This window comes from Eretmochelys imbricata, chromosome 7, assembly GCF_965152235.1.
Source record: "Eretmochelys imbricata isolate rEreImb1 chromosome 7, rEreImb1.hap1, whole genome shotgun sequence".
NCBI lineage: Eukaryota > Metazoa > Chordata > Testudines > Cheloniidae > Eretmochelys > Eretmochelys imbricata.
The window spans coordinates 24,888,423-24,913,197 of NC_135578.1; the positions used below are offsets into that span (position 1 = coordinate 24,888,423).

Sequence of the window (24,775 nt, forward strand, 5' to 3'; positions counted from 1 at the left end):
CAGGTTTCATGTGGCCTCTCTGCCTCTCTTCTCCTTCAGCAGACTCCAGGTCTGCCTGGAGGCCAGCACCAGGGAGGAGGTAGATGTGGTAGGAAGGTGAATGGAGCAAGGTGGGGAAGAAAAAAAGGGCTAAAAAGGGACAGGGCAGAACTAGAGAAGCTAGTGGGAGAAGGAGGGAGACTGCCTCAAGCTCCTGCACTACCCTCAACAACTCCTTTCACAGCTCTCTGCACTATCCATAACCACCCTCCCACCTTTCCCCTGGCTTTCCACCCCATCATAGGCACCCTCCAAGCTATACCACCAAAACAAAAAACCTCTCTTCCAGATTTTTCCACAGCACCAAACTCCAACCCCTCACATTCCCATTCCTTTTCTGCTTAAAACTAGACCTGCACAGGAGAGAGATTTAAATTTAAACCAGTGTGAATGTGAAATGAAAAGTAAAACCTTTTGGATTATCAAACATGCTGCAAACATTGTAGTAATCCCTAGCACACAATGAATTTAACGCAGATGTGCGGTTTTCAAATGAGATTCAACTCAAACATGCATATGGAGAGTAAAGTTATTTTATTAAATCATGCACATCACGTGTGTTAGTGCAAATAGTTTAATCTGTACTCGAGAAATTCTATTGTACTTTTTATACCTTTACAAAATAGATTTAAAACAATTATTTACTTTAAAAAATGTAATTCTGAAGTAAAGCATTTCAGAACAATATTTGCAATAATCTATATACAAGAGGTACCGAGTACCACTGGCATATGAGTGTTTTGTGATTGGGTGGCTTCCTGCAACTGAAAAAGATGAAATGACCCAATATTATATTCTAAAAGTCACTTGTGGGCTTATTCTTCCATAAACCTAATAATCCTCCCATTAGCAAATCCCAAATATTTTAAGATAGAACCTTTAATTAAAGGACAATGACCCTCAAACCTCACAAGGCAAATTATACGCTAAAATTCTATTTAAATATTCAACTACATCTTTTGATTGCCATTATATATTTTAAAGCCAATTAAATCTTCGCTGAGATTATTTTCCTATTCTTAGATTTCCATTAGATGAATTCATTTTACTTTGCAATCTTTTAGTATATTATATAGGACGTTAATAAAACTTTTAACTGAACTGTTGAGTTGCACAAGACAACTATAGCCAACACTTAATTCATTGTTTAACTACAGTGGTTACCCAATCAAAAAGTCGATAACTAATAACAGTTGCCACCCTTCAACTAGGAAATAAACTTTTTAACGGGGACCACTGTATGAAGGTATATTATGCATAGTGTGTCATGTAACATTGATGCAAAAGTTTCTAATTACCAAAAGTAAACTCTCTCAGCTTATTAACTTGATGCATACATGACCAGTTAGACGACTAACTTGGCAATAGCTTGCTTATCTTGGATTTTTTTCAGTTACCCATAGATGCATTGTAGCACTCCCATATTGAAGTTTTCAGTAAAAACTTACCTAAATAGACAAATATTATTTCTCCAGTTCAGTTTTGAAAGTATTAAATGACTGAAAAAATAAGTTGCTAAAATGTGATATGTGTGAAAATATTCAGACTTTAAAGAATGTCTCTTTAAATATATGAATTTAATAAATTACATTCGAACTAAAGGTAATATAAATTGGATCACTGCACTATGTCCATCAAATGACCAAGATTTTGCTCCCAGAAATACCTTAGTTCACTCAAGAACACACACAAGCACACACTCCCACACGCGCGCACACACAATATCCTAGGCAGGTGTTTGCCATCCAATGTCTTATCTATCTCTTTAAGGCTGGAAATGAATTGTATTTATTCCCAAAATTATTAATAGAACAATCTTTACTGAAGCAAAATATTTGTTTCCTTCAAAAGGCCTGGAAAGAGAAGTTATTTTAAGTCTTGTTCCCACTAGCTCAGTGACTTACAGCAAGTAAGAATGGAACATTAATGTAAAAAAATATTTCAAACTGAAAGGCACTGAGCATACTGTCTCTGTTTCCAAGTATCTGTAAGGTTATTTGGCATGGGTATCCAAATCAGAAATGTGTTTTTCTTTTAAATCTGGCAATCAGATTCTAAAGTAAAATATCCACAAACCTACCCATTATAAATAATTTGGTACCAAGAAGCCTACTTTAGGCCACCATAATAGTATTTAGAATCCCAACATACTAATTTAAAAATTACATGAAATTGTAAGCAAAAATATTGCTCACAGTAGAATGAAGTCATAATTTTATTCCCTCTTTATAGACAGATACATTTTATACAGTTTAAAGCAAATGACCCTACTACTGTTCTTGCGCAGAGCTTTGTTGTATTAAGAGGTAAAAAGGAAGAGAATTAATCTGTTTTTCCCCAGTATGTGAGTGATGACAGCTTCTAAAGGGAGGACGGTGAATGGATTCAACAACAGTTCTCATGGAGAAGCTCTGGTTAGGCCTGGGTACAACACCACAGCTGTTACAGCAACCAAAGCTGCCATCAGAGGCATCCAAGGCCATTGTCTCTGTGTGGAGAAAAAAAAAAATCAATATCATATTTGTTCTAGTTTACACTACTCAGTTTACCCCTTGGTTCCGATAAGTCCTGAGCACCTGTTGATAAACATCACTAATATGTTTCCCAGGAACCTTTACTGTTGGGAAATCCTGACACCAAGGGGACAAACCACATTTGGCCTACCACAAGGAACTCCAAGTGTCATCACAATGGCATGTCACAATGAGTCTCTTTAGTCCTACTGTATTTCCAACTTCGTTACAATACACACCTAGGATAATATCTCCTCTTAAACCTTTGAGGGATTAAGATGCTCTAATATTGTTTGCGCAAAAGTATTGCTAGGCCTATGCTATGCAATAACAGCATCCAACTTTTTTGCTTTGTGTGTTTAAGCCAGCTCTGAGATATTCGTGCTAAGTGGATACTATCAAGATAACTTTTATTATTTTATGTCAAGGGTAACAAGTATTTTACACAGGACATATTGGGAGACATTGTAAATGTAATGCAAGCTTAGAGTTAAGAATGCAAACCCACCACCTATCTCTTATTCTCACCTTGTCCTTTTTCCACGTTTTTCACAGCAGTAGTGAGAAAAGTGAAAAAAAGCGTTCAAAGTCAGAGAGGACATTCTAAATCCACAAAGAAGAAATAAAAGGACCAAATTTCAATTTAAACAGACAAACTCTTCATTTTCCATGTTTGATTAAGTAATTAGTTTTCTTTCAGGCCCTATCACTGCAGTATTTCACAAAATATGCCCCATTTTGCTAAAGACAAACTGAGACCAAGTTAGAAGAGACCCATTCAAAATTGGTTAGGTTAGAATTAATTCATAGTTAGAAATATCACAAAGAAACCACACAGATGTTAAGTGATTAGTTGATTGTTCAGCTTGACAGCATCACCACTACGGCATATTAAATGAAGGGTTTGCTTCAGGTAAATAAATATCCGTGAGCATTTCACCATGCACTATTTTACAAAAATGGCACAAACAGGCGACAGGGACAAACATACATTGACTGAACAGTAGTGCTTGTACCTTTCTCTACCACAATGGGCCGTAACACCAATACAGGAAAGCCAGGATTAGGCCGATGAATACGGCTGGGACGGGTTGTAATATGGAAGGCTAAAGAAGGGAAGGGATATTAAAAATCATTTTTTGCTATAAAATCAATAAGGTAAAGATGATTTAGATGGGGGAAAATAAGTCAGAGTGAGTTTTGTTTTAATCGAAATGTATTAAAGACATCTAAGACGATACAGCATGATCTAATTCGGTATACAAAGTTAGTACACCACTCTACTCAAATGAACATGGATATTTAAATATAAGATGAAGTAAGCAGAAAAATGTTCTAAGGAAGCCCTTTGTCACCACTTAGAATTTAGGATTTCAGGTCCAAATGAGCCTTAGACTGATTTGTCAAACTATCACATTAGTGTCTTCCTTTTTAAAAGGGGAAAAAAAAAAAAGATGGGAGACTGAGCAAGGGTTTTCCTTTACACAATGAAACCTCATCCAGGCATCCCTATGCAGTGGACTCTGCATATTCAGAAGGTCCAAGCAGCACTACAGATTCTTCATCCATTTCTTCACATTCAGCAATTTTCAGCCTCCTGCCCACAAGAAAAAATTCTCTTCCTATGAATAACTTACAATTATATCACAATGGAAACCCTGTAGTCAAGACACTTCTATGAGACTGCAACATTATTCAACATTGGCAATGAAGTGTACCACAATGATGGAGTACATATCCATCAGGGGACCCTGGGAGATGAAAATCTCCACCAGGTCATCAGCTTCTGATAAGTCCAACTTTTAGCAATTTGGGCTAAGTCTTGATCTCTCACGTTGTGACAATGTTGTGTTTCTAGACAAATTTCAGGCCCTCGACATAACACATACATTGTCGTCTCAATGTTTTAATTGCACAGAAATTTGTTCAATTAGTTTTAATAGACACTAACACACCTCTTTACTTTGAGCTTTGGCTGGATAACCTCTATCCTGTGTCATGCATTGGTTAATTCAATTTAAAAGGAGTGACTGATATAGGTGATGAGAACTAACTCATTAACTAAGTTTATTTTTTAAACTATCCTTAGAAGACACCTGATTTTTCTGTTTCTCTGGCTATATATGTGTGTAGACATACCTACTCAGGAGTAAGTTCAGATCATGCTAGATGTCTTTTTAGTGCTCTTTTGTGCTAAGCCATGTTGAGTTTGTATAGTCAGCTAAATATGAGAAACTCATGTTTACAGACTTCATGGAATAAGTTTCTAATAGATTTTTTTAAAGTAATACAGGCATTTCATAGCGTAACTTCAAATAAAGGTCAACATATATGAAATTTAGAAGGTGTTCTGCCCTGTGCAATACATGCCTTGAATTTATGCTAATTTAAATTTGTTTTAATCAAAGCAATATCCAATGGGCAAGTTATGTGTAATTATAATCAAGGCATTTTCATGCAGTATCACTCTTGTAGTTTGTGCTGAAAATCCAAGTGACATCTTCCCACAAGAAGCAGGGTGGTAGAAATAATCAATGCAGTGTCAAAAAAGTGCCAAAAGGATTTCAAATTGATCAAAGCACTTAACATGCTCAGAACCATTCACATGGATAAATCCATCACTTCAAGTCTCAGGAAATCATCAATAAACTACAAACATGCAAATACATGTAACTCCATAGGTCTATGCATTTAGAACATAACATTGCTTTTTAAAATTAATTCTTCACCCCGTCAAAAGAAAGAGGAACACAAAAATCCTGTGGATTTCCAATATAAGTTTGCAAATGGAGTAAAGGAATTCTCTCCTCTAGCATTTATAGCACATAGAATGGTCTACTGCATTTTATTTTAGCTGTATGCTGTATGCACCCATACAACATGCATGACATACATTAAAGGCAGCCACCACCTTAAATGTACTTGCCCACAAAAGACAAGACAAACTTTTTATTTTCTCCCCACACCACCCTGAAATATAATGAAAGTTTCCTCATTGCTATCCTCCTGTCAAACCAATGCTTGATTAAAAACATGCCCCTTACACTATGATTGAAGATCTGTAAACTCAGGTTTTGGCAGGCCAAAAAGGGAGGAAGTTCCACAGTTGGTGTCCTTTCTTCCAAAAAATCTTAGCCAAGAGTGAGGTGAAAGATGATGGCTTCAGCCACAAGAAGAGATTAGTAGTACTTGGAAAAAACTTCCAGGCCCTTGGAAGCTTCAGGATATTTTGAGTCACCTAGCAAGATGATTCTTGAGAATGCCCAAGCTTAACTAAATTTTCAAAGTTTTAAAAATGTCACCCCATGAGTGTTGAATTGAGACTCCTCTTAGGAATTCCTCCATACACTCTTGGCTGTTGCTCATTTTATTCTGACCTCCTCCAGCCTCCCCATTCTCTTGTTTCCCCTCAGTCCTTCCTCCCAGTTTTTCACTGACATACTTAGTTTGCTTCCTGAGGTCCAGGTTCTTAAAAGGTTAAGTGTAAGGAATCTAGTACTTACCACTAGCCACTCAGAGGATGTCTACACTGCATTATAAACTCATGTTTGAGCCCAACCCCCCCTACCATCCACACAAAATCTGACTCAAGTCAGCAAGCACTCAGGACTCGAATTCTAGGACCCAATCGGGTGGTGAGTCTGAGCCCAAGTCCTCCTGGGACTTGGGTCCTAGCCCTGTCAGTTTGCAGTCTGGACGCAGATCAAGCTATAGATCCAAGTCAGAAGGTCTGCATAGTGCAACATGGGTGTGTTAACATGGTTGTGAGACCTGGGTCCAGCAATTGTAAACCAAAGTTTTGAATGCAGTGTGGATGCTCAAGCATGAGCTTGGAAACATCTAGTCCACAAACGTGGGTGCCAAAGACCTGGGTTTACAATGCGGTGCAGACATACCTCTAATGTATTCCCTGCTGACACAGGCCCTTTTTCCTGTTCCCTCTCACTCACAGTGCTTAATGCCAAAAGGGACTACTAGAGCGTGGTCTGTCATTAAAAATTTGGGGAAGGATTCCAAGCAGGAAAGAAACTGGTGTGAGATTACCAAGAACAGCACATACAGCAAAAAGAAGAGAGTGAATGTGGCCTCCCCTTCTCTTTCCTCCTCTCCCAATTCTGCTGCATGTTAAGAAGTCTACAGGGGTTATATTAGTTCTAACAGTGTCAGTGGCATTCAGAGGTCACTGTGCTTTGTAGGCACCAAAAGTTGTCTCTGGCAGTACACTCCATCCTGTGATATATTTAAAAATTAAATTACTACAGAAAAGACCATTCCAGTTACTGAGGCTGGAAAGCATAGTATATTTGAGCTATACTTCCCAGCCTAAGTTCCCAGTTAAGCTGCGCGGCTCTGCAGCAGCCTATTTAGCTCTGCGCAGGAGCTCAAGGAACCAGCCCGGGGACCTGCCATGGCTGGGGCAGGGGTGCCCTTTCCCTGACCCCCACCTAGCCTGGCCCCCAACCTGCTGTGCCTGGACCTGCTGGCGAGGCGTGGCCAGAGTGGCCCGGGCCCAGCCACGGTTGGGGTGGGGCAGGATGGCCAGGGCTGGTGCCAGGCACAGCTGGAGAAGCCCATACACACTGGGGCAGCATGGCTGGAGCGGCATGGGGCCAACTGCGGCCAGCCCTCTCCCTGCCTGGACCCAGCTGCGGCAGCCCACCCCGAGCCCAGACCTGCTGGGGCCAGGGGAGAAGCACCTATCCTGCAGCCGCAGCCCCAGAGCTGCTGCACCGGGGAGAGGTGCCCCTCACCCCCATCCCAGGTGTTGCTGTGGGGAGAGAGAGCTGTGGGGAGTCCTCTCTCCCCACTGTAGCCCCTGAGCACCCTCCTGCACCACAAACCCCTTATCCCCAGCCCCAACCCAGAGTCCACACCCCCAGCCAGAACCCTCACACCTTGCCCCACAACCCGATGCCCAAGCCCTGAGCCCCTTATCCCTAGCCCGACCCCTGAACCTGCACCCCCAGCTGGAACCCTCACACCCCTGTGCCCCAGCCCTGAGCCCCTCATCCCTTGCCCCAGCCCTGAGCCTGCACCTTCAGCCAGGGCCCTCCCACCCTGTACCCCAACCCTCTGCCCCAGCCCTGAGCCCCCTCCCACACTCCAAACCCTTGGCCCCACCCCCACCACATGAATTTTGTTATGTTCACCAATATGAAGGTGATGGGTCACACACCACCTTCATATTGGTGCACATAATAAAATTCATTCCACACATGGGTGAGAAATATTAGAGGGAACACTGTTCTCAACGTGTGCAGCACTAGCCCATCACGGCCCTTTGTCCTTAAGAGGCAAGACCAGGAGACAGTCAGAGGATAACATTTACTGAACGGACCATCACACAGAAGGAAAATATCCTGGGAAAGATCTGTTTTTCCTGTTATTTTTACTAAAATTGTATCCAGGTCTTTTGACTTCTGTACAGAAGATTTTCAGAGAGGATTTTTGCATTTTTTTGTGAAATGAAAACGTTTTACCTGGCTCTGTTTGCTAGTCATTAGTCCATATTTTTAAAGAGAGCAGAAGCACAGGGACATGTGTAAAACAGTGTATGCAGTTATGCACGTAATTTATGTGCACTATTACTGCAATTGTGTATTCAATCTGCATATTTGCACATGGAAATACACAGGAATCTAAATGGTTACTTCCATGTACAAAGACAGTAGGGCAGCACAGATTAGGTATGCATTTGCAGGTGGATTTTTGTACACATCCCTTTTGAAAATCTGGTCTTTACTGTGTAACACTCAGATGTTGTCACAATCAACACAAGACTTGCCATCACAGAGGCCCACACATAATTTGTGCAGACTCACATTGTTTCCTTTTTCTTGTAGCAGCTTCAGGTTGTCTTTACATTGTTTGAGCTCATCTGTGATTGATTGCTTTTCTTGCTCAGTCATCTCAAACTTCAACTTCAGCTCTGAGAGTACAGTCTGTGTCTTTTCATACTAAAGGCAAAGAAAAAATCATCTACAGACTCATCTTAAATTGGACATTAGATGTTAAGTTCTGTTAAAGTAAGTCAATGAAGCTTCAGAAAAACTCTTCCTTTATCAACCACGTTTCAAGATAATTTGGTCTGAACTAGCAGTTCTATATAAAAACAGCAGATGAGAGATCTGTTTGGAGGATAATTAAAACCATCTTATATCCCAAAGAAAAACTACAACAAAGAACCTTCTTCCATTCCTCCTGAAACAGTCTTCTAAGTTTCCTTTTTACTATGATTTCTCCCCCTTGTGTTGAAGGCTTAGAACTAGCTGCATGTATGCATTTGCTTTTTGGTAGCAAAGAGACTCATAACATCCTACTGCAGCTATAACTAAAGGAGAACAAAGTTTTATTTATATAACGGCTTATCTTGCATGATACCAACATCTTTACTAATGCCATATGTTATATTCATAAATTACGTCAGCTACGACTAGAATGCAGCCTTCTTCTTGGATAGAAGGCAGCAACTAAAAGTGCATATTACCGCACTTTGTTTTAAAAAAGTAAGTAAGGACCACCATTATCCAAATGAAACTGCATAGGGAATTTAAGAAGGCAGAATATAACACCACAAATCAAAATTTAGCCTAGAAATTGAGGCTACACTCCCCTAACACTAGTATAAAGTGATATGCAAACTTTAATGACAACTTCAGTAATTCTTTTACATTTCATTCAAAAAATAGCACATCCAACCACAGTATGCCCCCTAAGGACATACAGGGCATGAGTTCAGAACGGACTCAAAGTAGTATTTCTCCTTCTCAATCTACTTCCTACCACACTCAGAGTTTTCCTTTGTAGGTTTCCCATACATTTGCTAACCAGATCAGACCCAGCTTTGTTTGTGATATAATCAACAGTGATGCTTCATTAGAATGATTTAAGTTGCCTAGGACATTCTAAGATAGTCCACTAATTCTGGAGTTTATCATTTACACAAACAAAAATATTTTCATATCCGGGGGGGAGGGGAGAATTATGCAGTTCTCAAGAAGGATGAATTCACTATAGCAGGTCATGTGAAACTACAGTGTGCTGGTGGCCAACTCCACTGACAGCCACACCTGAATATATTCAACTTATGTGCCACACCAAACACAATGTGATGGTGTCCCTCATTAATCAAGAGGGACAATAAATAGTAAGAACAGGTGTTCGCATGGCACTGTTGTAGCCAGTGTTGCAAGATATTTACATGCCAGATTCACTAAAGATGCATATGTCATGCTTCAACCCCCATTCTAGAGGGCATGTGTTCATGCCGATGACTGCTCTGCTTGATAACGATCCAAAGCTGTGCGGAACGACGCACATTCATTTTCATCATCTGAGTCAGATACCACCAGCAGAAAGTTGATTTTCTTTTTTGGTGGTTCAGGTTCTTTGGTTTCTGCATCTGAATACTGCTCTTTTAACCTTTCTGAAACCATGTTCCACACCTCCTCCCTCTCAGATTTTGGAAGACACTTCAGATTCTTAAACCTTGGATCCAGTGCTGTAGCTATCTTTAGAAAACTCACATTGTACCATTTTTGTATTTTGCCAAATCTGCAGTGAAAGTGTTCTTAAAATGAACAATATGTGCTGGGTCATCATTCAAGACTGCTATAACATGAAGTATATGGCAGAATGCGGGTAAAACAGAGCAGGAGACATGTAATTCTCCCCCCAAGGAGTTCAGTCACAAATGTAATGAATGCATTTTTTTTAAATGAGCATCACCAGCACGGAAGCATGTCCTTTGGAATGGTGGCTGAAGCATGAAGGGGCATATGAATGTTTAGCATATCTGGCATGTAAATACCTTGCAATGCCAGCTACAAAAGTGCCATGCGAACGCCTGTTCTCACTTTCAGGTGACATTGTAATTAAGAAGCGGGCAGCATTATCTCCCGTAAATGTAAATGAATTTGTTTGTCTGAGCGACTGGCTGCACAAGAAGTAGGACTGAGTGGACTTGTAGGCTCTAAAGGTTTACATTGTTTTGTTTTTCAGTGCAGTTATGTAACATCAAAAATCTACATTTGTAAATTGCACTTTCACAATAAAGAGATTGCACTACAATACTTGTATAAGGTGAATTGAAAAATACTATTTTTTGTTTATCATTTTTACAGTGCAAGTATTTGTAATAAAAATATAAAGTGAGCCCTGTACACTTTGTATTCTGTGTTGTAATTGAAATCAATACATTTGAAAATGTAGAAAAACATACTGAATACATTTGAATTGGTATTCTATTGTTTCACAAGTGTGATTAAAAGCACTTGGACAACGTGTCAAACATTCCTCTGTCAAGGGAAGCTTCTTCCTATCATTCAAGGTCTATAGATATTCAAATTATTTTATAGGCTACAAGGTAACCTTCACAACAGATCATTGGGGGGCTAGAAACCATTGCTTTAAGCATCAAAGCTAAAAGTTCTATATCCATAAAAGAGCTAAAAGTAGCAGCTCCTTTATGGATATAGAACTTCTGTAGTTATAATGTTATATGTTAACATTAATTTACATTTTTTTCTGAAATATGAAAATGGTATATAACATCATGGTGATGAATTTATGACAAAGCAAGGAAAAGGATTACAAAAAGGATAATGAAAAATCCACCAGTGGCTGGATAAAGCTTTTCTAATTGTGTTCATGAGAAAAGGAACTAACCATTGCAGCTTTTTTTCCCCATAGAGCGTGTGCTTTAGCAGCCTCATTTGAAGGGTTCTAACTTTATCATATGCACTTCTTAATCACCTTCAAAAGTCCTGAGGATCCAAGCGAGGCTCTATTAAATAGGAAGGACACTCATCTTTGCAGAGGATGTGAATTCCTAGTGCTTAGGAAAAATGGGTGTGTCTAATATAATACACAAATTGTCTCAGAACAGTTACTACCTGTTTATAAAGGTTACTGGGAATTTAATGCTGTGGTCAAGAAGATGACTGCCTATCTGCCATCTGAATGGTAGTCGTAAGGGAAAGCTGCCCATGAACAGCTTAAGAAACAGAGTAAAAGCAAGTATTTAGAAAGTTGCCAAACACACATCTTATTTGAGCTTCCCTTTAAGGTTCACATATTTCCTCATTTGTGCATCAAGTCCCACTAACACAGAACCACTTAGATTAATAACAATTTTCAGAAGTTTTGAGACCATAGCTATTTTCACTGTATTTCCATCTAGCTAGCATAAATATCAGTCGCTGGTCATAGGATCCAATCATAACAGGAATTAATGTCTTTCCTTTTACCTCTTTCTGAACATCCTTTGCTTGATTCTCAGCTTCACTGAGTAGAGTTTTTAGACTAGCTGCATCGCGTTGATGCTGTTCCTTCAAAGATCCCACTTGATTTTCAAGTTCCTTTCGGGTCATTTCAAGAACACTTAGATCACCGGTTAGCGCTAAACTCTGTCTCTGAGAACTGCAAAACAATATTCAATTCATGCCTCACATTTTAAAGTAAAACATTTACATAATTTATAAAACACTTTTTATCCCTAAGAACTTTACAAACCATATGCATACCATACAGCACTACCAAATTGCAGCTACCCCTGGGATGGAGAGCAGCATCAGCACACCATATAACAAAGGAACTGGGGAACGTCGGTGCCGCAGGTCTCTATCAGAGTCTGACTGTGGTGCCGTTCTTACTGCTGAAGCTGGGGCACTGCATAGCGAAGCGCTCGGTGCCAGGTCTTGGCGCACCACTGGAGGCTGAGAGCCAAGAGACAGCTCCATGGGGAGCTGTCCTAAGCGAAAGTCCTGCTCCTTCTTAGTCCGGGTATGAAAACGCTTGCAGATCCTGCAGTTCTCTGCTTGGTGAGACTGCCCCAGACGCTTCAGGCAAGAGTCTTAGGGGTCGGCCCTTGACATAGGCTTGGAGCAGGAGCCTTAGGGCTTAAAGCCCAGAGCCTTGGGCATGAGCCCATGCAAAAGACAGGGGGAGGGAAACCCCTTCCAACCCCACTAATAAGAACAACTATACTATAACTATAACACTATACTATAACTATCAACATTTAAACTATGTAGGAAAAACGCTAGGGAGAGTGGAGAGTAGCAAAGCCAAGCTCCACAGTTCCAACAACCGTCATGGGCGGTAAGAAGGAAGTAAGGGGGCGCTGGGTCAGCTGGGGTATATCCAGCGCCATGAAGGCGCCACTCCAGGGGGCTCCCCAGCTGACCTTCCGGATGTTGCTAGGGTAAAAATTCTCCGACGGCCGTGCATGCAGCGTGCGCATACCTAATTGAAATTGATATGAGCAAGCACTCTAATAATATTTTTTGGATTATTATTTATACACAGAAAATAATTACAAATACTTTGAGTAGAAACTAACTCAGAAGAACAGTGCATCTCAATGAGATAGTTACAGTATGCATAATGTACATATATCTACTTCAATTCTAGCTTATCAGTAACAAATTAATAAATATCTTGAATATTCTAAAATAGAAAATATAATGGTCTTCATGCAAATCTAATTATTTCATAAAGTTTTGTGCTTCATTAATGTAAAAATCTGTACGTTAATAATTAAATACTAAGTATTTAAGTTAAGCAATTGTAATTTGTGACTATAAAATATAAGCAATAGAAATATGAACCACTCTCTTAGAAACCACTGGCTTTCTTTTAAGAATAGAAACAGATCATCTGTGTCCCCACATCTGAGCATGAACATTTTCTGTGAAGAAACAAGTGCAAAAGTGATCACATATTTACGTGCACAGACCACTGCGACTACTTTTAGAAAATTAGCCTGTGCTACATTTTTACCTAGTCAGGATGGAGTAAGATCCTGTGGGGAAAAAGATTGGTGCACATCGTCAGTGAGAATATACCACTAGAGAGGCCTGAACTGGCAACAGAGGGTTGCTGGGAATATAACAGGTCTAGATATTGTTATATGGGAAACTATAATGGGGAGGTGTGGTGGTGGTAGACTGGATACAGTAGAAACGTGGGGTAGGAGAGAAGAGGGGAAATGAAGTGTCAGGAGTTAGAGAAAATGGGAGCAGAAATAGAATGAAGGGAGATTCATGTATAAGATTTGGCTTCAGTTTGCCTAAAACAATAACTCGTCCCTTCTTGGAATGCTCCACTGCAGGGAACTTCCATTGGTAACTATAACTAGAACCTATGGCACTGAGAACATTAAAAGAAAAGGGTAGGTACGTGGTAAAAATTCAAGTCTAAAAGAAGAAGAGGTTACTCACTTTGTGCAATAACTGTGGCTCTTTGAGAGGTCTCTCTCTATGGGTGCTCTACTTCAGATGTGCATGTGCCTCTTGAGCCCCTGATCAGAGATTTTACATTAATGATGTCCGTTTGACCCATGCATGCGCCCTGTACCTCCTCGTGTCAGACACCAAGGCTATATGGGGGTGCACATGCAACCCACCTTCAGGTTTCTTCTCCACCAGAACATCCCTAGAGAACAGTCCAAAGCAGAGGGGAAGGAGGGTTAATAGTGGAGCACCCAAGGGACATACATCTCAAAGAACCACAGTTACTGCTTAAAGTGAGTAACCTCTTCTTAGACTAGTGTCCAGGTGCCGTCCACTTCAGGTGACTTCCGAGCAGTCTCAGATACTCTCAGATACTAGCACAGTCTTAAGAAATGCCACAGATGTTGCTTGTGATCTGTCAAACGTGCTATCACCCTTTGGGTTGGGGGGGGGGGAAGGGAGAATGAATGCCTGCAGCATCATAAGTGATAATGCATTCAGATATCCCTCTTGATAGTCTCTGAGCAGAGATTGCGGACCTTTTGGATCTATCTGCATAGCAGATGAAGAGCCTAAGTGACTTTTGAAATTGTTTGGTCCTATTGAAGTAGAAAGCTAATGCCCTAAAAATACAGGACATGGAAACAGGATTCCTACACAGAGCTATGTGGTGTCAGAAAAAACATTGGATGATGAATGGATTGGTTAAACTGGAACTCCAACAGAACATTAGGTAAGAATTTAGAGTGTGAACAGAAAGACACTTGGTCTTTGAATACCATAAAGGAGGGGGAGATCTGCCATCAAGGCTTCCCTCTCCCCAATTCTGCAGGTCGACATGATGGCTACTAAAAAGGCCATCTTCTTAGTTAAATGGAGCAGAGAACAGGTTGCCATAGGTTCAAATGGAGGTCTCAAGGTAACTAAGGACCAAGTTTAGGTTCCAGGCTTGGTGGGGACTTTTATCTGGGGTAGAGATTCCCCAAACTCTCAATAAACCTAGATGATACCAGGTGAGCAAAAAATGGAGAATTCTTCTCCTGGAGGATGAAAGGCTGATATTGCAGCCAAATGGGCCTTAAATCAGAATAACTTTCTTCAGATTCAGCAGGTAATCCAGGATGACAAAGTGGCACAAATTCAGGAGGAGGCAGCAACACCACCACCAATGGAAAAATCTCTTCTATTTCTGCAGATAAGAAGTTTGGGTTGACCTCTTTCTACTATTCATTAACACCTGTTGTACTTCTACAAAGCGAGAGGATTCTAACTCCATGAACCATCAAGGAACTATACCCTGGAGGTGGAGAACTCCTACAATGGTGTGAACCACACGACCCTTATCCTGTGAGAGAAAATGAGATGTGGTTGCATCTAACCACCATTCAAGCCCAAAGGTGGAGCAGGTAAGGGTACCAAACTTGTCTCGACCAGACTGGCACTATAAGAGTAACTCTGGTCCTGTCTGATTTTGTTAATCACCCTTCATATCAACAGTGTTGGGGAAAATGCATACAACCGACCTTTCTTCCAAGACAGAAGAAAACTTCTCCCCTCTCAAGTAGAAAAAAGGGCACCTCTTGTTCCTGCAGGTGGTGAAGAGATCCACCTTTGGCAGTCTCCATCTTTGCAATATGCTGTGGAGAACTTGAGAGTCTAACTCCCATTCATAGTCCTTTGAGGACATAGGCTGTAGTGTTCTGGACATCTGGGAGGGTGGACCACTGAAATTTGGATTTGATGAGCTATACACGAGTCGCATAATTTCATGGCTTTAATGCACAAGTGCTCCTTGCTGCTTGTTGACATAAAACATGCAGGATAAGTTGTCAGTCATGACCTTGATTGATATGTCCCTAATGAGGAGTGTGAAATGAAGGCGGTGTTCCTCAGAGCCAGGATTGATCTGGAGACTGGTTTCCTAAATTGTCTATCTGCCCAGAGTCATGAGGGCATTGAAGTGGGCTCTTCGTCCCAACTGTGAACAGTGGCAGGTGTCTGACGCACGTTGTTGGCTGGATCTCAGAGCATCTCGTTAATGGGTACCACCACACTGGAGGATGTTGCTGACTGCAGGATATCCAACAGTTTGTGCTGTGAGTCCCCTGACTTCTTCAAATGGAATTTGAAGAGCATCCACTACCCCCTTATGAGGTCTTGAAATTGCCAAAAATGGTTGGCCAGGAATGGTGGTATAGGCATAACTGCCTCACTCGGGGACAAGGATAAAATAGGTATTGGAGGGGTGGCCTCTATCTGCCCTGGCCTCCTGCTCCTCAAATGTCTCCTCCTGTGTGTGGCAGAAGGAGGGCAGGGGAAGGGGAGCTGGTTGGGGAGGAGTGGGCTGTACAGCTCTAATACCATAGGAGATAGTACCAGTAGTCTGTGAACTGCTGCTGATAAGCAGCCCAGGGGTCCCAGTCTGGTCCCTTCCCCCAGGAGTGGGGGTGGCATGCAGGGTTGGTTCCACCACCTTAATGATGAATGCAATCTTTCCTGTGATGGTCAAAGAATGGGTTCCTGAAGAACCCTGAACGGAAACAGAAGAGACCACCTGGAAGTCTCCTTCATCCTCCTCACTATTATCCAATGGAGGGGCACCGGCAGAAAATGGTGGAAAGTTATGCGGTAGTGGAGGACGGTGGTCCAGAGATCAGGGTCTTGGTACTGAGAGGTGCTCAATTCCCATGAGAAACAGGGACTCTGGTTCATCCATTATGGAAAGGTCCTTTGTATATCTAAACTTCTGAGGTATTGAGTAGGGGTTCGGTAGCAATGCAGTAGCAGAGGACAATATCACACTGATGGTGGGTGTACCGATGTAGATGCCAATGATGCCTTGGTGCCATTGCTTGCTTGGTACCAAGAGTGCTGAATGCATAGGTATCAACGGTGGGGCTGTGCTTGATGGTGCCAGTCCAGAGTGCCCATGCTTGCCCTCCTTATCCATGGTAGAGGGTACCAAGGATGTCCCTCTCCTTTGAGCTCCAGGACTTTCCAGCCCCACCGGTATTGAGGGAGGAGTCCCTTGACTGAATGGTATCGAGTCGAGAGGTCTAAGCTTTGGAGGCTGTAGATGTCACAAGGGACCTGGGTTTTTTTTGAGCTGGTTCCTTAGGATGAGAGTTCATATTTCTCTTTTTTGGAAGGCTTCCCTCAAGCCTCCAAAGCCTTCCACTTCTTCGGGGAAGCCTGCGCCGAGGTTGAAGGGACACTGGATCTGTTCAGAGCAGATTTATGGGTGGGGGAGGAGTCTCCTGACCCAACTCAGAAACTGGTCAAAGGGAGCATTCCATCATCAGCAATCTGAATTTAATCTCCCTCTTCTTCCTTGCCCTGGACTTGAGGGCCAAAGCAGAAGTTGCTCTTCTGGGAGATGTGAGACTGCCCAAAGCAATGGACTCACTTAGAGGGGCAGTTGCTCACAGGTATAGCCTCTTGGCAGGAGAGGCAGTGTTTGAAACCCACTGAGCCACATATGCACTGCTAGGAAAAATAAGTCTCTCAGAGAAGAAAGAGAGGAGTAAAAAATCTCTTACACTTTTTCTTTAACTATAATTATTACTAACAACTAACTAATCTTAACAAACATCTCTAGAAAAACAGAACAGCTGAGACATGCTCCAAGTGGACATGCTAAGGCTCAGTCTCAGGATGAGGTGGTTGAGAAGGAACTGAAGGTGGTTCACCCACACACCCCTGTACAGCCTTGGTGTCCAGTATGAGGAAGCACAATGCACATGGGCAGGTCAAACAGACGCTGCTAATGGACCGTTTCCAATCAAGGACTCAAGAGGTGCATGGGCACCTGAAGCAGGGCACCGATGTGGATACTCCTTGAAGAAAAACAGGTTATTGTCTCAGTACTATACTCTAGATGAACAATCAAGACACAAGATTCCAAAAGTGAAGACAAAAGGGATAATGGAGGAAGAGGGGATAAAGCGGACAAATTACTACTGTGTAAGTTGGATGTCTTAGGCATTCTTTAGCAGTAGGGTAAAAGGACTCAAGAATGAAGGAACAAAAAGATCAAAACATATTCTAAATAATCCTGTCACACATACTTTATTATTATTTCATTGTGAAGTATATACTTGTTGTAAGAATGGGAGATTTACCTTTATTAATTGCCATAACATGGTAAATGAAATACATCTTACAACATAGCATCGCTTCAGTGAAGTCTACCATAACTAAGGCTAAGATTTTGTCATGGATATTTTTAGTAAAAGTCACAGACAAGTCATGGGCAATGAAGAAAAATTAATGGAATCCCGTGACCTGTCCCTGACTTTTACTAAAAATATCCATGATAAAATGGGAAGGGACTGGGCAGCTGTGGGGCGGCTGGGAACCCAGGGGCCCCCACCACCCATGGAGGCTGAGAGCTCCCGGGTCCACCTGCCCTCTTCCCAGCAGCAAGGAGCTGCAGGAATCCCTCTACCGCCGCCAGAGTGGGGAGCTGAGGGGGTTCCCCTGCCTGCCCCAGTGGTGGTTGGGGAAGTCTCCATCCCCCACAGCAGCCAGGAGCTGCGGGGTACCGCCCCTGCCTGGGGTGGCTGGGAGCTTGGGGGCCCGCTGCCTCAGGTGGTGGGGGTACTTCACAGCTCTCTGCTGCTGCAGGAGGTGGCAGGACCCTGCAGCTCCCAGCTGTTGAGGCTGAAGTCACGGAGGCCTTTTAAAGTCATGGATTCCGTGACTTCTGTAACCTCTGTGACAAAATCGTAGCCTTAACCATGAACATCAGTGATGTGACAGAACAGAACACGGGTCAGCAACCTTTGGCACCCGGCCCATCAGGGTAAAGCCGCTGGCAGGCCGGGCCCATTTGTTTATCTAGAATGTCCACAGGCACGGAGCCCTGCAGTTCCCACTGGCTGCGGTTTGCCATTCCCGGCCAACAGGAGCTGTGGGAAGCAGTGGCTAGCTAGTCCCTCGGCCCAAGCCGCTTCCTGCAGCTCCCATTGGCTGGGAGCGGCGAACTGTGGCCAGTGAGAGTTGCAGGGCTCTGTGCCTGCGGACACTCCAGATAAACAAACCGGCCCGGCCAGCCAGTGGCTTTACTCTGACAGGCCAGGTGCCAAAGGTTGCCGACCCCTGGAATAGAGGATCCTGTAATCCTATCTCAATGTTATTTGCAAGCTCCAAATGTTAAGCATTTTCTGATCCAAGTTTTTATACATTTTTTTTTTCTTTTGGGCAGTAAAGGAAGACAACTTTTACTAAGTTTAACTGACATCAGAATGCATATTCCCAAGTCCCTATTAAAGTGGCAAAATTTAATTTAAAATAGGATGTGTCATCTGAAGCATATTCTATGTTCATTAGTAATATACAAATATTTAAAGAATGGAGCACAAAATGTGTAAACGTAACTAATCGTAAACGTGAACTGTTCTTTGACCAAAATGATCTGTAAATCAAAAGTTAATAAAACGCATAATATACACTCCAGTTCTCTTGTGTACTTGCTATTTAAAAAACAAAACAAAAAACATAATTGGCCCCTAATTTTTGAAGTCCTTTTTAGCTTTTATAGAAACCTTTTGAGCTAAGACCATTTGTAACTGTTGCCGGCACCCAGTGCCGAAAGGCAAAACAACAGCAGGGGTTTGTTACCCGGTGTGCGTCACTCAATAATCACAACGGGGTGGAGAAGTAGAAAAGTTTATTTGCAGCTGCAAACAAGGTACAGGGAGAATAGAATCTCAAATCCTGCACACCAGAGCAGGTCATTACACACACTTTTATATTCCTTAATGCTACTGCACTACACATCAGCCAATTAAAACTTTGCACAAATACTCTGCCTTCCTTATATGGGTTACAACAATGTTTATTTCCTGCAACCTCTAACAAGCATTCCTAGCAACTTAAACAACCAGCACATTCTGTCTGGCCTTATAGCTGTCTCTCTCCTATTATCTTTAACTTGGCGTCAGCAAACCTTACAGTATAAGGCATTATCTGCGGCTGCAACATTGTTTTGAGAGCAAAAGAGCTTACTCAAACCAGCCAGGCCTGAATTCTATTAAGGGTGGTTGAGAAGAAGTCCTTGGCCTTCAGCAGGGAGATTTCCTCGACCCTTATGGCCTTCCATCCCCTCAACTTAACTAGTGGCCATACCCTGGGATCTCCAACATAACCTTTAGAGTCAGTAGCTCTTACCTATGAAGCTCCTTCTCTTGTCGCTGAAGTTCAGATGCAAGCAAAGTATTCTCATTCTTTAAGGAGAGGCATACAGCTTCTAGATCACTCCACTCCCTTCTCAACTTTTCAAGTTCACCTATAAACAATGTAAAGTTACTCTGAGTAAAATAGTCACAGAAATAATGTTTCATATGCCCTGAAAAAGTAACAAGAAAAAATCTGAGAGGACTTGTAAAAACTAACTTGTCAAGTTGATTATGTTATACAATGTTTTTGTGGCACAGAACTAGTATATATCGTATATCAAACTATAAGCCAACATTATTAATAGTTTGAGACACTTCAACACTTAGATTAAAATCATAGAAAATTAGGGTTGGAAGAGACCTCAGGAGGTCATCTAGTCCAATCCCCTGCTCAAAGCAGGACCAGCCCCAACTAAATCATCCCAGCCAGGGCTTTGTCAAGCCTAGCCTTAAAGACCTCTAAGGATGGAGGTTCCACCACCTCCCTAGGTAATCCATTCCAGTGCTTCACCACCCTCCTAGTGAAATAGTGTTTCCTAATATGCAACCTAGACCTCCTGTATTGCAACTTGAGACCATTGCTCCTTATTCTGTTATCTGCCATGACTGAGAACAGCCTAGCTCCATCCTCTTTGGAACCCCGCCCTTCAGGTAGTTGAAGGCTTCTCAAATCCCCCCTCTTTTCTTCTGCAGACTAAACAAACCCAGTTCCCTCAGCCTCTCCTCATAAGTCATGTGCCCCAGCCCCCTAATCATTTTCATTGCCCTCCACTGGACTCTTCAATTTGTCCACATCCTTTCTGGGGGGCCCAAAACTGGACGCAATTCTCCAGATGTTACCTAACCAGTGCCAAATAGAGGGGAATAATGACTTCCCTCGATCTGCTGGCAATGCTCCTACTAATGCAGTCCAATATGCCGTTAGCCTTCTTGGCAACAAGGGTGCACTGTTGACTCATATCCAGCTTCTCATTCACTGTAATTCCCAGGTCCTTTTCTGCAGAACTGCCGCTTAGCCACTATTTCTTAGTGCTGCTATTTCTTATAAAAATTCAAGACAGTTACCAAAAAAAGTCTTTAGATGTCTATTACTAGAATTTGAAAACAGAAAAAGTTATGGAAAAGTTTATTTGAAGCATCTGCTTTTCCAGCCACTGACATCTAACTACAAAATTATTAGCACAAGTAGAGTTCAGGAGAATCAGAAGTTACTAGTTGCCATACATGTCAGAGCCACGTAACAAAGCATTCAAAGCAAACATTAGAAGCTTGAAATCACATCTGTGAAAATCAGCAACCAATGCAACTAGTAGAGAAAGAGTCTTGGGGATGCAGTGACAAGAGACTGGATTAGGCAAAGCTCTCTTAAGGTATGTCTATACTGCAATTAGGCACCCATGGATGGCCCATGCCAGCTGACTTGGGCTTTGGAGCTGTTGAATTGCAGTGCAGACTTTCTGGTTGAGGCTGCAGCCTGAGCTCTGGGACCCTCCCACCTCACAGGGCCCTAGAATCCAGGCTCCAGCCCAAGCCTGGACATCTACACTGCAATTAAACAACCTCGCAGCTCGAGCCGGAATCAGCTGGCATGGGCCAGTCATAGGTTTTTAACTGCAGTGTAGACATACCTCAGAGACCTTCACAAAGAGTAATTAATGCAGAATTCTAAATCTTGGGTATGTCCCAACTTCCATCTACATACCACTGAAGAAATTTCAGTACAAGTATAATTTATACTGCTCTTACTGTATATTGTAATCTGTATCCTGAGCTCCTTGAACTTCTTAATGCAGTTGTCAGTATGGAAAGTTTGTATCACTCTTTCCTCTAACATAGGTTCAAGATACACACCAGAACTGGGGCTGACACTGTAAGATGCTACTGGAGTGCAGTACTGTAGGGTGCAGTTCCATTCATCATCTATATAGTTTTTGTATTGGTGCCCATCATTGTAGTATCTGAGCACATCGCAGGTTAGCAGATTGGCACAAGATCCCTAGTGAACTTCTGGAGTCTATGGCTCTTCCTTGGAAAAAATAAGATCCTCTTGTAGTGAGAGAGATTGGTTGGGAGAAGTAGTTGTGTCACTCTTGTTATTGTGGTAAAGTTTTTGTGAAAGAGGTAGATCTTGAAGTGTGACCTAAATGTGCCAGACTCCAGATTAGTTTTCTCTCTCTTGGGAATTTGTTCCCTAGCTGGATTCCCTCCTCTGAGAAATGCCTTGTTGCCTGCTCTCACGTGATCATGGTTTGCAACCTGTATTGCCCAATATGAGTGCAATAGTCTTGACAGCTGATAGACTGCACTGAAAGGATCAATTCCTTGAACTGGCAACAGAAGTGAACTGGAAGCCAGTGGATCCTCCAGGCCTCTTAGCCAAATGTCTAGAAGATTATAGCTACAGAGGTTTGCTGAACACGTTGCAACTCCTGTAGTAATGTATATTCCTATAATATGTGGACTTTGCCATGCTTTTCAGCTAGTGCCACAATACTCTTATTTCAATGAAAAGCATAGCTACGTTTATAATGAATATCTTATAGGAACAATTAGACAAAATTTAAATTCCCATTTAAGTGACAAAGCAGTGTAGAATTATTATGTAGTGTATTCATGCAAAGTTTCTAGTTAAATTTCAAATTTGTTTACACTATGGATTTTGACAGTAAAGAAAATACACAATAATAATGACCTGAGTAATTTAATTCTAAATATCTGCCACTCAGACATCAAAGTTATTGTGACAGTTCCCATCAGGATGGGTCATGACTTTCTTACCTTGTAAACGAGTAGCTTCCTCTCTCTGCTGATCCTCACACTGCTGACATCGCAGCTGGAAACTGGCTTGAAGACTGACAATTTCTTTTTCGTATTCGGAGGCTTCTTTCCGCCAGCGTTCAAGTTCAGCCCGCACCTCCTGCAGCTCTTCTTGCAAAGCAGCAATATCAGTTTCTCGTTCTGATGCAGCCTTTTCTGCCCCTTGCTGAAGGAGCAAAATCTCATCTTGAGCACATAACAATTCATTTCGAGCGCTTGAAATTTCATTCTCCTTTTCCTCACGAAGATTCTCAATATCTTCCTGCAACCTATGCAGCTGGGCTGGAAAATAACGTATGCAAGTATAGATTTTTCTAAGGTTTATTTATTACATTTGAAGAAAACCTACAGGGAAAAAACTCCTCCCTTAACTATACTCTAAGTAGATTAATGATGACATCTCTAGCAACTCAGTTCCAGATTTAACTTCATAGTTGGGATTAAATTTTGGATGGGAATGGTTTCTCCGGTCCAGGATGGATTTTCTGGTCAAAGTAAGAATAAGTAAGAGAGAGCCCTTCTCCAACACCAGAATAGCCAATATCCCAGTGGCTAGGGTACTCACCGGTGATCTGTGAGATCTGGGTTCAAGTCCCTGCTCTACCATTGTCTACATCCCTAACTATCAAGCTATTCGTTATTCTAGGGTGGGTCTCTCCCAATCTCTCCTGTTGGAGCTGTTCCACTCTAAAAATATTCAGTGGAGTAGGGACTCAAACAGGGTCTTCCACATCCCAGGTGAATGCCCCGACCACCAGGCTATTGGCTATTCTGGGATCTCTCTGGTTTCCATGAAAACCTTTTTGATAAATTTAGCATAACTTTTTAATTTTTTATTCCCCCATCAAACCTGGCAAAGGACCAATAAATATTCCTTCAGTAAGGAATATTTTTTCTTGAAAAATTTTGAATTTTAGTGTAGTCTCAGTTATTAATGAATAAAAAGGTCTCAGAATCCTTTGGGCTGGGGTCAAACATGAGAAGATTCATATCCAGAGAATATTTTTTTAGAAAGCTATTAGCATTTGAAAAATATGGTCATGCTGTAAGGTAATCTTTATTGTAACAATAGCTGCCAGGCAGTGTTAGAATGGTTTCTGAAACACTTGGTGTAATTTGGAGAGCTATTAAAATGAAGTTTCCATGACACCTTTTTTTATTTAGGCAACAGACAAAAGCCATTGCCTCATATGATCTGAGCCCTTTCATTATACAAGGACTAATTACATGGGCCCTCACTGTCTCCCTACTCTTCCCATCCACGGATGGAGGGAGCACTACTGTTGGGGAGGTAGGGATTCAGCTGCTTCTGTGGCACTACCCCTTCCCATCCCCCACTCTTCTCCAGACATCACAGATGTGGGTCAAGGAAGAGTGGTGCGCCAGAGGTGCGATGAGTCTGACCACTGTCCACTTTCCTAACCCCATGCAGATCTTCTAGAAAATATACTAGAACATCTTCCAGGACAGGGGTGGCCAACCTGGGGCTCCGGAGCCACATGCGGCTCTGCAGAAGTTAATACGCGGCTCCTTGTACAGGCACCAACTCCGGGGCTGGAGCTACAGGCGCCAACTTTCCAATGTGCCGGTGGGTGCTCACGGCTCAACCCCAGGCTCTGCCACAGGCCCTGCCCCCTCCCCTAAGCCTGCACTGCCCTCTCTCCTCCCCAACAGCCTCCTGCATGCCACGAAACAGCTGATCGGGAGGTGCGGGGAGGAAGACTGAGGCACTGATCAGTGGGGCTGCTGGTGGCTGGGAGGCACTGGGAGTGGGGCAGGGGAGCTGATGGGGGGCTGCTGACATATTACTGTGGCTCTTTGGCAATGTACATTAGTAAATTCTCGCTCCTTCTCAGGATCAGGTTGGCCACCCCTGTTCCAGGAGTCCTTGGGGACAGTGAAACCAGAGAGAGTTCACTGTAAAGCATAACCGGCAAGGAGCTAAGGAGCTAGCAGAAGAAAAGAGTTAGAGCAGAGGCCCACAGCCTCAGTG

The 24,775-nt window shown here is 42.3% G+C and overlaps 1 protein-coding gene across 8 annotated transcripts in view; it reads right to left on the reverse strand.

Annotated features, from left to right (window-relative positions):
• Positions 1-821: 821 nt before the first annotated feature.
• Positions 822-24,775, reverse strand: part of SLMAP (sarcolemma associated protein) — a 166,455-nt gene continuing 142,501 nt past the window's right edge. For all 8 annotated transcript variants that reach the window (XM_077820999.1, XM_077821002.1, XM_077821004.1 and 5 more), the window contains 6 exons: positions 22,744-23,064; positions 19,958-20,075; positions 11,801-11,972; positions 8,375-8,509; positions 3,569-3,658; positions 822-2,527 (listed from right to left, as the gene is read on the reverse strand). In XM_077820999.1, the coding sequence (XP_077677125.1) occupies positions 3,575-3,658; positions 8,375-8,509; positions 11,801-11,972; positions 19,958-20,075; positions 22,744-23,064 (830 nt within the window). In that variant the 3' untranslated portion in view covers positions 822-2,527; positions 3,569-3,574. The remainder of the gene's footprint in view (positions 2,528-3,568; positions 3,659-8,374; positions 8,510-11,800; positions 11,973-19,957; positions 20,076-22,743; positions 23,065-24,775) is intronic.